This window comes from Ursus maritimus, unplaced genomic scaffold (genome assembly GCF_017311325.1).
Source record: "Ursus maritimus isolate PB19 unplaced genomic scaffold, ASM1731132v1 scaffold_7, whole genome shotgun sequence".
In the NCBI taxonomy this organism is placed as follows: Eukaryota; Metazoa; Chordata; class Mammalia; order Carnivora; family Ursidae; genus Ursus; species Ursus maritimus.
The window spans coordinates 35,327,764-35,342,922 of record NW_024426885.1 but is presented as its reverse complement, the minus strand read 5'-3'; the positions used below and the strand labels follow the sequence as shown (position 1 = coordinate 35,342,922).

Genomic DNA, 15,159 nt, shown 5'->3' with positions numbered 1-15,159 from the left:
CAATTAAATCAGGATCTCTCTAGAGCTGGGGTCCAAGAATAGCTATTTTTTTTAAATTGCCCAGGTGATTTTATTCTTCAGCTAGGGTTACACATGCTGCATTAACATGGAGCGGTAGATACAGGGAACCTCCTGGGAGGCTACTTTGAGTGGTCCAAATGAAAGATGACAGGGGCTCTGGCTGAGTTGCTGGACATGGCTATGGGGAGAAGGAAAGGGGAGGAATAATCAGCAGGATTTGGTGACTGGCAAGTGAGAATGGGGGGCTGACTGGGAAGTTTCAAAAATGGTACATGAATGTCTAGCAAAGTAAATGGGTGCAGATTGGGATGGGAACGTTGGAAGAAGAACAAGTTTGGGGGGTAAGAGTATTAGCTCTGTTCTGACATTGAAAGAGTGGGACCTATGATGGAGTTAGTGAGAATGAGGCAATAAGGGAAGCTGGTGTTAAATTATAAAGGGCCTTGAACGTTATTCTAACAACGTCCTACTCACGCAGCAGGCTATGGTGACAGTGATAGAGAGGGACTCATGGGCTTTTGATCCAGACGCTGTTCCTGCCACACAGACCATGCCTGTTCCCTCAGCTTCCTCATCTATAGAACGGGATTAAAAACGTGCATGCTTTCTCTTGCTCACCTTTGTCTAGCAGAGACACTCAATGACAGACACTCAGTAAACACCCTTGCTATGAAAATTAAATAAGATATTGTGTGTGGGGTCTCTAGGAATTTATGTAGCACCAAAGGCTCTCAAAAATGGTAGCTGTTATTCCTAAAGGATTTTCAAAAGAAAATGACACAGCGACACCCTCCGTGATGTTTTATGATGTATACATGTGGACAACCATGGGAAGGAGCAGTGAGTGGGGTAAGAAGCTGGCATTTCTGTTCAGCAGTTGCGACGGACAACATAATGGTATCTGTTTACCCATTACTAAGAAGTCAGGGTTCCAGGAACCCTGTCGAACCCACAATCCTCCAGGATCCAGGCTACCCTTCCAGCACACTGCTCCTCCCTCCCAAGTGGGGCCCTCTCTTGACCAAGATGACGGCCAGAGCTCTAGCCACCATACTTAAATGCCAGGTGACAAGATGGAGCCAAGGACAAAAAAGAAGAGGAAGAATGTGCACACCAAATATCTTGAGGGAAGTTTCCAAAAAGCTGAAACACAATACTTCTACTAACATCTCTTGTCAAAATTTGTTAACACTGCCACACCTAGCTGCAGGGAAGAGACTAGAAAATGTCGTCTTTGGGGCACCGGGATGGCTCAGTTGGTTAACTGTCTGCCTTCGGCTCAGGTCATGATCCCCGGATCCTGAGATTAAGCCTCGAGTGGGAGTGGGGCTTCCTGCTCAGCGGGGAGTCTGCTTGTCCCGCCCACCCCTCCCCCCTGCTCTGCTCTCTCTTGGTTGCTTGTGGTCTTTCTCTCTCTCAAATAAATAGAAAGAAAGAAAGAAAGAAAGAAAGAAAGAAAGAAAGAAAGAGGAAAGGAGGGAGGAAGGAAATGTAGTCTTTATTCTGCACACCCATATTCCCAAGTGAAAACAGGAATTCCTATAAGTAGGGAAGAAGGGGGTGACAAGTGTCAAGAAAGGCAACCAGCAGCATCTGCCATAAGGGGTAAGGTCTGACAGACTTGGGCTTTTCCTGTGCTATTCCCTCACCTGGGATGCCTTTCGGCTCCCTCTCTGTACGTTCACTCACAGACTGATTCACTGCCTCCAGCCTCTTGGCATCTCTGTTCCACTTGCCTAGAAACTCTCCTGCCTTTCCATCACCAGTCTAATTCAACATTTCTTCTGAGACCTCAATCAGGGTTTAACTCCATCATGGCAGTATCTAAACTTCTATTTTCCTTAAATACATATACATTAATACATGGCACTTGAATAGGCTTCAAACACAGGTTTCACCCATACGAACTGTGTCTTTGTACAAGTCACTTTCCCCCTCCAGTTCCTCCCACACTGAGCGCAGGTAATAATGCCCACCTCCGAATGTTGTCGGAAGGATTGAAGGAGGTTTCTGTGTGCTGAAAGTGGTCTGTGGACAATAAAGCACTGAACAGCTATTAGCTCCTGGCATTTCTATCCTGCTAGCTAACTCATAAGCAGAAATAAAAGTAGTTTGTGGGAAGCAGTCACTCACAAAAGAGCAGAAGATCTGTTTATCTGAAGATCTGTTTATCAGAAGATCTAATCTCCCTCTCCTCTTCCCATAGCAAAGCTTGAAGAGAAGTCTAGCAACTCTTAAAGTGTACCTACAAGCTGAAAATTAATTTAGAGATGAGCAAGGATGACTTCTTCAAAAAGAAAGGCGATCCAGAGAAGCCAGAAGGCTCCCTGCACTGCTGATCACAGCGGAATGAAAGCCAAGAGCACAACTCAGATCATCGAAGCGAATGAGTCACAGTACCTGGCGAGGAGGCAAGGCTTCCGCCAGACACCAGTCAGAGCTCAGGAGCACGGCTCTTGCAAATAAGTCAGATGAGTTCCTGTAACTGTGAACAACCCCAGGATGGCCCTTGCCCTCACGCATGAAGCTCAAAAATAAACGGAGGCTTACAGCACTGAAACAGTGAGTGCACCTGCTAGACTGACCGTCCATCTGATGTAATCCTCACAAGATGTCACCAAATAAAGACTTCCGTCCTTTTGATTATAACACAAAATGAGGAGGCAGGAAAGTACCTAGAATATACATGGATGCTTTAGCAGTAATTTAAAAAGCAAAAGAAATAGAACATGACAGCACTTCAGAAGCACGCCCAGAGGTAATCACTCTCCTTGCTCTCGTGATCTGTATCTCTTCCCTTTTCTTTCTAGAATTTCCACTTACATAGGTCTCTAAACAAGGTTGTTTGTTTCCAATTTTTATACTAATGGAGTCACATTGTATGTGTTCTTTGGGACTCTGCTTCTCCTGCTCAGCATTATGTTTGTGACCCCAAAGTATTTATGTCTGAAATGACATGACGTCTGCAATTTGATTTAAAATACTGTGAAGATGGAGGAGTTGCAAAAGGATATGTTGAATAAATTGGCCATAAATTGATCACTGTTGAAGCTAGGCAATGGGTACATGAGGTTCTTCATACTCTACTCCTGACTTTTAAATATGTTTCAAATTTTTTACAAGAAAAATTGTTTAAATTACTTTGTGAGATTCATTTTAACTACAGTTTGTTCATTTTCATTGTTGTACAGCAGTAGTTCTCTAAGCAAGGTCCCCAAACCAAGAGCATCAGAATCATCTGGGAATCTGAAATGCAAATTGATTGGCTCCACCCCAGACTTACTGAATCAGAAACTCCTGGGGTGGGACCAAGCAATCTGTGTTTTAATAAGCTCTCCAGATAGTCCTGATACATGCTCAATCAAGTTGAATAACCACTATCGAATAGTATTCTATTATGCAAATGTACCACAATTTATTTATCCATTCTACTATTGATGCACATATGTATTACTTGATGTTTTAGGATTCCAAGTTTATAGATATTATAAATATTCTTGTACAAGACTTTTGGTGACAAGATACATACCTAATGGTAAAATAACAAAATCATAGGCCATATGTATCTTTGACAATACACAATAATGCCAAACAATTTTCAAAGTGATTCACCAATTCACAACCCTACTGGTAATGTATGAAAGTACCCTTTGCTCTACGTCGTTGTCAATACTTGGTATTTTTCAGATATGTTAATTGTTGCCATTCTAGAGCATTAAACACTTTCAGGCTTTCCAACTTGAGATAAAAAAATATATATTAGGGAATAGATATATTAGGGAATAGAACCCCAGACATGAAATCATAGTTTTGCAAATATGTTAGTTGGTGTGTTTGCATGGAATGGACCTGATTTCGGAAAGAATCTGGCATGATGGAGAAACTGCAAAGGTCAGTGAGACTATACTTTGGGAAGCAAAAGGGAATGTGGTACAAAATGTTATCAAGAAGGAAGGCAGGGACAAATCAGGGACCTTACAGATGTGCTAAGCACTTTCAATTTTACTCCAAGTGAAATGAAAAACCAATGAAGGGTTTTCAGAAGAGCAATTTTACCTAACTATACTTCTGTATTTGTATATATTTAAAATATTTCAGGTGCACATCCACTTACAGCTATGATGAGGTTGCATGATGCTTCAGACCAATGCTTCTCCTGAAACAACTAAAAAAGCTGGATAAAGCACAGAGACACATACGCACACACACCTGCTTGTAGCCATTAGAGTTTCTGAGACAACCAGGAGTTGAGGGGACAAAATAATCCTGGAGAAGAGAGAACCACAGAGAGGTGAGCCAAAATTCTGTTGCCACCCTTTCCCTTGGGACTTTTGCCAAAACTAGGGAGGGAAAGGGGCTGCGGATCCAGGCAAAGAGCCTCAGCAGAGCTACTTATGAAAAGACAACAATACCAGAAGAGTTTTGGTAGTCTCTTGAAGATAGATAGACAAAAATTAAAGACCTGAGAAGCCAAGATCCCAGTAAGGAAGGAGCAGAAAATTAAGCGCAACACTTGGCTGGTATTCCCCTCAAGACGTTGGTTGAGTTCTGAAGTTGTGCTGGGTAGAAGGTTGATAAGCCAAGGAGAAAGCTCCCAAAAGGCTTTCAGCACGAGTTTTAAAAGTCTCACAGTGCTGACAAGAGAACAATTACAGTTCTGAACAAGCCAGCGGGAGAAGACTCTGAGAACACCCTATGCTCTTAGCCAAAATCCTAAGAAGGCTACACCCCAGGAAGAGGCATCAGCCAGTAGCAGACAGAGCTCTAACAACATCAAAACATTGCCTATAGTTAGCACAACCCCTAATTGGATTACAATAATAAGTCCACCAATATGCCTGCCTAGCAGCTATTTTCTCTCGAGGAAAATAACATCATCTACAACATCTATAATTTTTCATACAAAATGTTGAGTATATAATCAAATGTACTAGGCACGCCAAGATATAGACCCAAAGCCCGGAGGAAAAAAAAAACAAAAACAAAACAGATCACACACAAAGAAACCACAAGTGATTCAGATATTGGAATCAATATAAAAAGAGCCTAGGTATACTCAAAAATAAAATAACAAAAAGGAGAAATTACATGCATAAGGCAGAGAATTCAAATCAACAAAAAGGATCAAATCAGAAAAAAAGGATCAAATGGAACTTCTAGGAGTATGAAATTAGTAACTCAATAGGTAAGGCTGAATAATTGATTAGACATAGCAGAAGAGATGATTAATAAATCGGAAGGCAGGTCAAAAATTTTTCAAAACTGGGGGCACCTGGTGGCTCAGTCGTTAAGTCTCTGCCCTCGGCTCAGGGCGTGATCCTAGAGTCCTGGGATCGAGTCCCACATCAGGCTCCTCCGCTGGGAACCTGCTTCTTCCTCTCCCACTCCCCCTGCCTGTGTTCCCTCTCTTGCTGGCTGTCTCTCTCTGTCAAATAAATAAATAAAATCTTTAAAAAAAAATTTTTTTTTTCAAAACTGAAGCACAGAGTAAAATGGAAAATGGAAAATAAAGAGTGTAAGAGACATGTGTGATTGAGTAAAAGTTCTAAATTATGTAAATTTGAGACACAGAAGAGAGAAAGAATGGGACAGTAAAATTATTTAAAAGAGATAACAACAAACTGATTAGAAGCATCAAAGCACAAATACAAAAATTACTAAGAACTCCAGTAGGGTTGACAGCAAATAAACAGCAAAAAATAATCAATAATGCCACATCTGGGGACATCATAGAAAAACTGATGAAAACTAAAGACAAAGAGAAAATCCTAAAATCAACCAGAAGAAAAAAGACACATTATCTTCAAAGGCGTAATAATACTGTTGGTTAATGGCTGATTTTTCAACAGAAATGATGGAATCCTAAAGACAATGGAAGAATGGTTTAAAGTGCTGAAAACCCCTCAAACATAGAATTATGTACTTAGAGAAAATGTCATTCAAAAATGATGGCAAATTTAAGACAATTTCAGATAAATAAAAACTGACAGTATTTGTTACAAACAAACCCTCACTTTAAAAAAAAATCCTATTGAAAGTTTAACTGGGCAGAAGAAAATAATCCCAGATGAAAGCATGGTAATGTAGGAAAAAACTAAAGAGCAATGCAAAGGTAAATGTGTGGGGAAATAAGAATGAATACTGACTATCTAAAATAACAAAAATAATATCTAATAGATCTTTTAAATATGTAGATTAAAATACATGACAACAATAATGCAAAGGATGAAAGGGTGTAAATAGAATTAAAATACAATAAGGAATCTTACTATACAGTATTATATTTACCCAAAACAAATGAAAACATGTCCACAAAATGACTTGTATACAAATAAATGTTTATAGCAGCACTATTAGTAATATCCAGAAACTGGAAAAAATTCAAATGTCTATCTACAGGTGAATTGAAAAACAAATTAAATGGAATACTACTCATCAAAAAAAAAAATAATAATATAAAACAAAATAAAATACCAACAGACTATAAACTGTAGATGAATCACACAGATACTATATTGAGCAAAAGAAGCCAGAATTAAAAGTACATACTATACTGCTCCATTTATATGAGGTTCTAACCAACAAAACTAATTTACAATACTAAAAGTCAGGACAACAGTTATCCCTGGAGTATCAGAAACTGGGAAGGGTCAGAAGGGGAACTCTGGGAGGATGGTAATGTTCAATTTCTTTATCTAGTGGCAGATTAAATCAAAGTGTTCGCTTTATGGAAATTCATCAAGATCTACGCTTAGGATTGTTCATTTTCTGTATGTATTTCCAAAAGACATTAAAAAATATTTTTCAGATATAATGAAAGTTATACAAAGAATAGCAAGACTGTATCAACCATCAAGATTAGAAACAAAACATTACCAGTATAGTTGGTATGCGTGCTACTCCCTCATTACACCCCCACCCCTCCAGAGATAACCACTCCCATGAGTGGTGTTCATCATTTCTCTGCACTTTTTTCTTTTACTCCTTATATAAACTCACCTAAACTATGTATAGAGCTCTTTTGCATGTTTTTAAATTATATATAAAATATAATTTGATTTCTATTTTTAATTTTAACGATTTATTTATTTATTTGAGAGAGAGGGAGGGAGAGAGCAAGTAGGGAGAAGGGCAGAGGAAAAGAATCTCAAGCAGACTCCCTGCTGAGCGCAGAGCCCCACCTGGGGTTCGAAGATCTCAGGACCCTGAGATCATGATCTGAGCCAAAATGGAGAGTCAGACGCTTAACCGACTGAGCCACCCAGGGGCCCCTGATTTCTATTTTTTTTTAAAAGATTTCTTTATTTATTTATGTGACAGATAGAGACAGCCAGCGAGAGAGGGAACACAGCAGGGGAGTGGGAGAGGAAGAAGCAGGCTCCCAGCAGAGGAGCCCGATGTGGGACTCGATCCCAGAACGCCAGGATCACGCCCTGAGCCGAAGGCAGACGCTTAATGACTGCGCTACCCAGGCGCCCCCCCTGATTTCTATTTTTAAAAGATCATCCGGAAAGTGGCATAAAGGAACTTTCTAAAATTAGAAAAATATGTTATATTCTGATTGGAGTATTGGTTACATGGGTATAGACATTTGTCAAAACACATCAAGGTGTGCATTTCACTATAGGTAAATGCTATCTCACTTAACACAAATTTTTTTTAAAAAAGATTACACTAGCTACTTCATGGGCAACGGACAAGAGATGGTCAGAAATGAAACCAGGAAGGCCAGTTAAAATATTTCAGTAGACCTGATAGTGCCAAACTCATCTACCTGAGGAAGAAGGAAATAAAGACAGCCTGTGGGCACAGTTCCCTGAGCAGCTTAGCTGAAGTGGAACAGTAACTGCAGAGACAAGTAAGGCCAAAGGAAAATAGAAGATCAAGCTTGACCCGGTTGAGAGGAAAAGCTGAAGACAAAGAAGAGAAGAGGGATCAAGGAAGGAACAAAATCCTTGAGATGAGAAGGGATGGGATGTGAAGTGCAGGTGGTTTGGTCTTTGCCACGCCACAATGTCTTCTAGCCTTTTAATTGGACAGAAATAAAAAAGGGAACAGATGTAAGAAAGATTGTTTGGTAGTGGAAAAATAATGAGGCTCTCATTCAATGACTGCTACTTTTTCAATGATCATGAATCATTATCTGAGAAGGATGGGGAAGGGAGTGTTGAAGCCTCCACAGAAGAACAGCATGAAATTGCACTGAAAAAGGCTAGAAACGCACCCCTGTAAGGTAGGGGTGTGGCTAAGAAAAACCAAAGGTTCCATTTTGGACATGTAAAATGCTCAATAGATATCCAAACTCTCGCAATACAGTAAGAGTTCAAAAGCAGGAATACTACTATTCATCCTTGATTATGCTGTACAAAGTACACTGTAACCTAACCTTGTACTCAAGAGGGAATGAATACATGAAGATTAAATTTTTTTGTATTTTCTTAGCACATTTGTAGATTCATTGGTCATATTCTACAACAGAACTGAAGAAAACACTCTCTTCAGAAATAATTCACCTTAGATATCGAAGGCATTTTCCTTTTTCTCATTTTTATTTTTGTGTGTTCTTGGAAGAAAAAGCAATCTGTGTCTTCCAGTGTTATCAGTTCTTCATTTTATCTAAAAAAAAAAAAACCCTATGTTCATCCTCCAAAATAATTTTTAAGCAGAATTCACCAATGGAGCAATTCTCATAGGAAATAAAGAGATTGACTATATATCCCTATAGTACCACAATTTGTAACAATCGTTAAGGATATACTGGATGAAGAAACTGGAAGTTCTAGCCAAGAAGGATTAACCTCTGTAATCGAGACATTCCGGCTGCTTGCTGGTAAGTCACATGTGCACACTGAGTGAAGAAAGCCTTTAGCTCATGTACAGGAATCTCAGGGTGGTCCCAAGCCTAACCTGAATGTGCCCAGCAGAACAGAAGCACTGGCTGTGTTAGGAGATGAGTAGTATACTGTACTGTTTACGTACCATTTATCAATGATGAAAGGAAAAAAATTATAAATGAATTTCTTGCAGCATAAATTGATACGTGTCGTACTACACTAAATTCCATTTAAAAGGACTCCATTCATTCAAGAAGTGCTGATTTGGTTGACTTAGCAGTCCAGTTTTTATGCTTACAATTCATTTCTATACTTACTATGTATATTGAGTGCACTCTTCTATTTCCTGTTGCCACAGCCACACTCATATGACTGTGAGTGCATATGTTTTTGTCATTCTTAACTACAGTATTTCAGAACTTCAGCTGTCAGGTTTGGAGCTAATATTCTCATATATGCCATTTGTGCACTACTCTAAAAATAATTCCTTGTTTGCTCTCAGAAGCTCCTACCTAACATGATATATAAAATGGCAGGATCAATTCTTTAAAAATTACCTAGATCTTTAAATGCAGCTACAATATAGCTTTTTCTTGAAAATATCCCCTTTCCTATCGTTCCCTTTATTCAATAATTATAAACCCTGGTCAAGCAGTAAAACAGGACAACATGTTAAATATCAACAAACCACAAATAGCAGTGTTTATAGGGAGGAAAAGGAAGAAAATCTCAGTTTCCTGCTAAACCATCCTTTGAGGCACTGTCGTTTTAAGTGTGGAGGCATCAATTATTTCTTCTATGCTGAAAGGTTTACATATTTAAAGGTTCTGTAGGTCCACAAAGAAAATAAGCAATCATTTCTATGTATCATTAAACACAACAGGATACCAGTCCTGTGTGGGTTTTAAAACACCAGCAGAATTATGTGGGTGAATACTAAGGTTTAATATTTCAGTTTCAGGAGAAACAGAGTTATTAGGTGGCCAAAGAACATTGGAACCATCCTTTGAGTTGTCAGTTGCACAGTGTTTCAGGGACCAAAGACTAGCTCCATTGCAGAATCCTGTAATCCTAGAGTCTGAAGAAACCTCAGGGTCTCCTAGCCCAATCTGACACCCAAGGCTGGAATTTTCCCCCCAGTATCTCTGACAGATGGTCAGCCTCTGTTGCAATTACTCCACTGGGGAGTTCGCAAGAGAAGATTCTCAAGGGATATGATGAAAGGCTAGAACCAACCATTCAAACAAGCTCCAGTCAGCAAGCCTGCAGGATACAGACCGCGATGCCAAACACTAAAATCAGACTTCCCAGAGAATGAGATTCAGAATCAGCAACCATAGGGGTGCAACGTTTAGAAATGTACAACCCCCAATTCTGGAACCATCCTCAGTCCCCTCATTGGCCTGGGGAGCAGTTCCCACAATCTGGAAGCAAGGAGGCTTTTCAATGACTGACTTCCTAAAGAAACGACACTTTCAGACTCACAGCAAGGGTTTGTTGAGCTCAGAAAGAATCACATCCCTTCCTTTTAAAAACCAAGCCAGGGGACCCCCTGCTGGAACTGCTAGTGCTTAAAATACTTTAACTTTGGTCTTAAAACCCTCACTACAGTAAACTAGAACATTTCGGGCTCTTCTTTTAAAGGTGCATATAGGCTATGCTGTAACTGAAGTTGCTCTGGTTGGTGTAGGGTTGATGTGTGGGGGTTGATGTTTTAGGCACAGCCCTTAATCCCGCTGAGGAGTCTGGTTTATCCTCCCAGAAAAGGCGAACGCTCGGGGTGGAGCCACCAGCATAACCCCAGCCGGACCCCGGGACGGGACGGGGCTGCCCGGCCCTTACCTGTCGATGCTGATCACGCATAGGGTCATGATAGAGGCCGTGCAGCACATGACGTCCATGGCAATGAAGACGTTGCAGAAGAAGTGGCCAAAGATCCACTTGCCCCCGATCAGGTCGGTGACGCTGACGAAGGGCATGACCGCCACGGCCACCGAGAGGTCGGCCAGCGCCAGGGACACAATCAGGTAGTTGGAGGGCTGGCGGAGCTTCTTGACGAAGCACACCGAAATCACCACCAGGCAGTTGCCGGCGATCGTCAGCAGCGTGATGAGCGTCAGGATGGAGCCGATCACAACTTTCTCGGCTCTGCCGTAGTTGATCTGCTCCCCGCAGCCGGAGGCATTGTCCGGCGGCGCGTCCCAGGTGGGCACGGGGCTGGCAGTCACCTCCGGTACCCCGCGCAGCAGGTGCGGCGCCCAGGAGCCCGAGACCGGGCCGGCGCCGTCGGGGCTCAGGTCCGGCAGCCCGCGCCCCACCTCCGGCAGGAGCAAAGAGCGGAGGTGCCCGTAGAGGTCCGGGCGGCCGCTGCTGTTAACGTCCATCATCGTGCCGCTGTGCGCTGCTGCCCATGGAGCCGGCGTCCCAGCCACGCGCTCCGGCCGCCGGCCCGGGGGCTTCACCTCGCCGGTTCCGCTCCGCCCGGCCCAGCCATGGGGCCCGCGCCGGCCGCTGGGGGGCGCCTCGGCTCGGCCTCGCGGCTCCGCACGTCCCGGGGCCCCGGCCGCTGCGGACCACGCGGGAGCGCGGCCGCGCCGAGACTCCCTGTGCGAGGCGCCTCCGGCACCGACGGACGTCCGGGACGCGCGGCTCGCCGGCCCGCGGGCACGCTCGGCTGGCCGGCCCGCAGCCCGCGGCAGCCGCGCGCCTCGGCCGAGCGCGTCCGGGAGGCAGCGGCAGAAGTTGCGGAGTGCGCCCCGCCCCTCGCGCCCGCCGCCGCCGCTCCCCTGCGGCAGTCGCGCCGCGTCCCCGCCGCCGCCGCCGCCGCCGCTGCCCGCGCCCCGCGGGCTCCCGGGACGGGCTTCCCTGGCTGGGCCGGGCCGCCGCCTCTCCCGCACCTCCCCGCCGGGCGGGGGGCGGTGCTCCCCGCGCCTCCCGGGATCCCGAGCCGGTTAGCTCACAGATCCCTCTGTGCGGCTGGAGGCGCAGACCCCCTCCGACAGACTCGAGCCTCCTCACAGAATGAACGACACTTGGATGGGGGAGGATTCGGGGGCCGGCGGACGCTCGGACTCATTGCAAAATGAAGAACCTGGAGAGGATTTTTTTTCTTAATTAAAAAACCTTTTCGAGCGCTACACCAAGCAACAAATAGATACTTCCGTTTCCTATTTTGACCACTTATGGGAGAAAGCGAAGACGGAAAAGGAGAAGCAGCCGAATGGGGTGGGGTGGGGTGGGAGCTCAGAAGAGAGCAGGGAGAGGGTGGGATGCCTTCAGGTCTTGGCAGCCAGGAGGAGCTGGGGGGTCTGGGGAAGGGACCAACACGGGGCTTGAAACCCATTGTGACTAACCCTCTAGCGTCTAGAAACAGGCCTCTCAGGCTCTGAAAATAGACACCGGCTGCTTTTATATTCCGACTTCAAAGCCTAATATACTGAAATGAGGATTAATTTTCCCATGGTATTCTGGAAATCTTGCCCATAAGCGAAGAAATGACGGGTTATAATGTTCTGCAGAAGAATCCTGGAGGTGTATGTTGTCTTAGTGCCCACTGACTAAAATCCCCTTGGTATTCAAACCCTGTCAGAGTGGCTGATTTTTATTATTTGTGAGACTTACTTCACTCCATTTTGTAGAAAGGTTTTATTGGAAACCAAAAGTGATTTCTTTAAAGACTCTAAAAATAATCAAATCTGTTTTCTTTTCTAGTTAGGCCCTAGCAGATTATAAATAGGAAGAAAGGGAACAGAAACGTCAAAATGTATTGATCTGAGAACTGAAAAATACTCTCATTCTTCAAGGTGGGTATTAGCCCTATTTTTCCAGATAAGGAAACACAGTTGTTGCTACTGCATTCAGCTAGTAAGTAATATTTAGGTTTCAAACCAAGGTTTGTCTGCTTACTATGTCCATATTCTTCCCTCTACACGCTCAAAAACAGAATTTTTTTAAGTAAAAAAAAAAAAAAAATCCCTACGTGTCAGGGTCTCTCTTCTCACTGAGATAGGCAGACCAATACATTGAGTCGTAGGAAGAGTGGAAGATAGTTACCTAGGCCACAAAGCAATACCATTTAGTAGTTAAGAAAATGGAGGAAGAAATGTCTTCAATCTTACTTATGTTAGTATTAAACATAGTTTCAGACAAAAGAAAACTAGTTTGCAGCCAGAAAGCATCTAAGAAACTGTTTACCCTTCAAGACAGAGAGGGAAATAGAGGTTGGGAGAAGTTTAATGACTTAGCCAGGATCATATACAACGACACTGAAATGGTTCAATTTTCTGCTTTTGAGTTTAGAATTGTCTCAAGGACTCTCAAAAAAAAATGTGGTAATTTCACAAACTACTTTTGACTTTTCTTATTTTAACTTTTTAATCATTATAATTTATTTTGACTTTCCTCCCCCCCCCCGCCCCGAATAATCAGGGCAACTTACATCCTGTCTTGGCTCTCGTAAACAATATCCCACATTAATGAATTATACAAAGAATTTTAAATGCAATAGTTTTATTATTTGAATCTACAGTTAATATAATTTGCCACCTACACCCCTACCAGCTCTCACCTGGACTACTCATTCAATAGCAGCTTCTGCTGTTTCTTGCATTCGTTTTTTCATTGTAGGACACAAAAATGCACCAAATAATCAGTAAAATACTACTTTCAAATTGACTTCCTCTTCCATTTTCCATATAGCATCAGGTCCAAACCTCCCTTTTTACAGAGCAGTCACCTCTATTACATTATCCTTGGTGATGGCTGGGTGTATTTCCTTAGAGTTGCTAGGTTTTTAATTTATAAGCTGTCACAATGCATAAACATAGTTATTGAAAATCTCAGCTTCTGCAGCATTACCTTGCTTATGTTGAGTTTAAATTTCATCTATCATTTTCCCAAAATCCTGACAGAACTATCTGCAATTCTTTGTTTCCCTCTAACCTTGACTAACAAATAATCCTCTCTTCATAAAAACGCTAAAAATCGCCTGTATACGTTTCCATAATTTTCTCTTAATGAAAAGCTAAAGGTAAAGCTTCACAAAATACCCATAAAATACCTAAACACTCCCCTAAATTTGTTATTTGTTTTGTCCTTGGATTCCTAGTGTTTAAAATCCATACCAAGGTACTGCTTCCTTCACCCTCCCCCTGCCCACCCACTCTTTGGCAGTTACACTGGAGAGAGTAAGAGAAGTGTTGGCATTTAAATCAAATCATGTTGTTCGTTTTCATCTCTTTTATTTCTTTCATTTAAAAAATAACTCTGCTGCCTTAAGAAGTATGAAAACTTGTCTAGATTCTCATTTCCTATAACAGCAGTCTCATAAAATTGTCGATGAGGGCACTGGAGACTACAGGTTTCTGATGCTTCCAACTGGTAATCCCTCTCTCAAAACTGCTCTGGGGTAGTAGAGAAGAGCAGGCGAGGCCTACAACAGGAATTACCGCCTTTTGATAAGCTCTTCCTCCCTCTAGGTACTCATCTACTCACCCACACGCACATGCTCAGTCATATCTATGCAGATGCACACATACCCATCCATAGACATAAGCTTAGGAGAGTCTTTTCCCCTAAAACCAGCATATTCTGACAATCTAGATTTACTTCAAGAAACACAGTAAAATAAAGCTTTCTATGCCATAGGGTCCACTGACAACTCCCTAGTCAGTTAAGTGTACTAACGTCATGCTGCCCGGGGTTCCAGTAATTTCAAATGCCCAACGCGGCTGACTTCCTACAGAGTTACTCTTTTACTTCTCCAAAGTTTTTCAGCTTCTCACTTTTACACTCCATTGCTTCACTCAACTAATCTATTCGCCAGGGTGTCCCTTGATCCCAGAACTGGATGGGAAAAGACTACTAAAGCCAGAATGCTTGGGCAAAGGTCCTGCTAAGATGTTTGCATATGAATATCCAGGTAATACCCTACGGCTACCAGCTGGGCTGTGGAGCAGTAGCACAGAGACAGACGTCAGAAGACCCATCCTCATGACAAGGACTGAAATCTGTCAACAGACATTGGGAGGCTCAGTTGAGATAAGAGCAGCTAGCTAGTCTGGAACCAGGACTGCCCCTTTCTCTGTGATGACCCCCTTTACCATAGCTAGTTTCATCCTTTCTAGATTCCTGAAGCATTTTTTTCATATTTTTATTCTAGCATCTACCAGTGCAGTATGCTTTACATTTCCCTATCTTCCCATTAGACTGTGAACTCCCCCAAAACAAGGATATTTTCTTAATTCTGCCATGTGTCAGGTGTTCAATAAACATTTGTCAAATAGGGGCGCCTGGGTGGCGCAGT

The 15,159-nt window shown here is 42.7% G+C and overlaps 1 protein-coding gene across 2 annotated transcripts in view; it reads right to left on the bottom strand.

The window, feature by feature from the left end:
- HTR7 (5-hydroxytryptamine receptor 7) overlaps nucleotides 1-11,317 on the bottom strand; it is a 76,380-nt gene extending 65,063 nt beyond the window's left edge. For both annotated transcript variants that reach the window (XM_040624500.1, XM_008696348.2), the window contains exon 1: nucleotides 10,698-11,317. In XM_040624500.1, the coding sequence (XP_040480434.1) occupies nucleotides 10,698-11,242 (545 nt within the window). In that variant the 5' untranslated portion in view covers nucleotides 11,243-11,317. The remainder of the gene's footprint in view (nucleotides 1-10,697) is intronic.
- Between the last annotated feature and the right edge of the window lie 3,842 nt (nucleotides 11,318-15,159).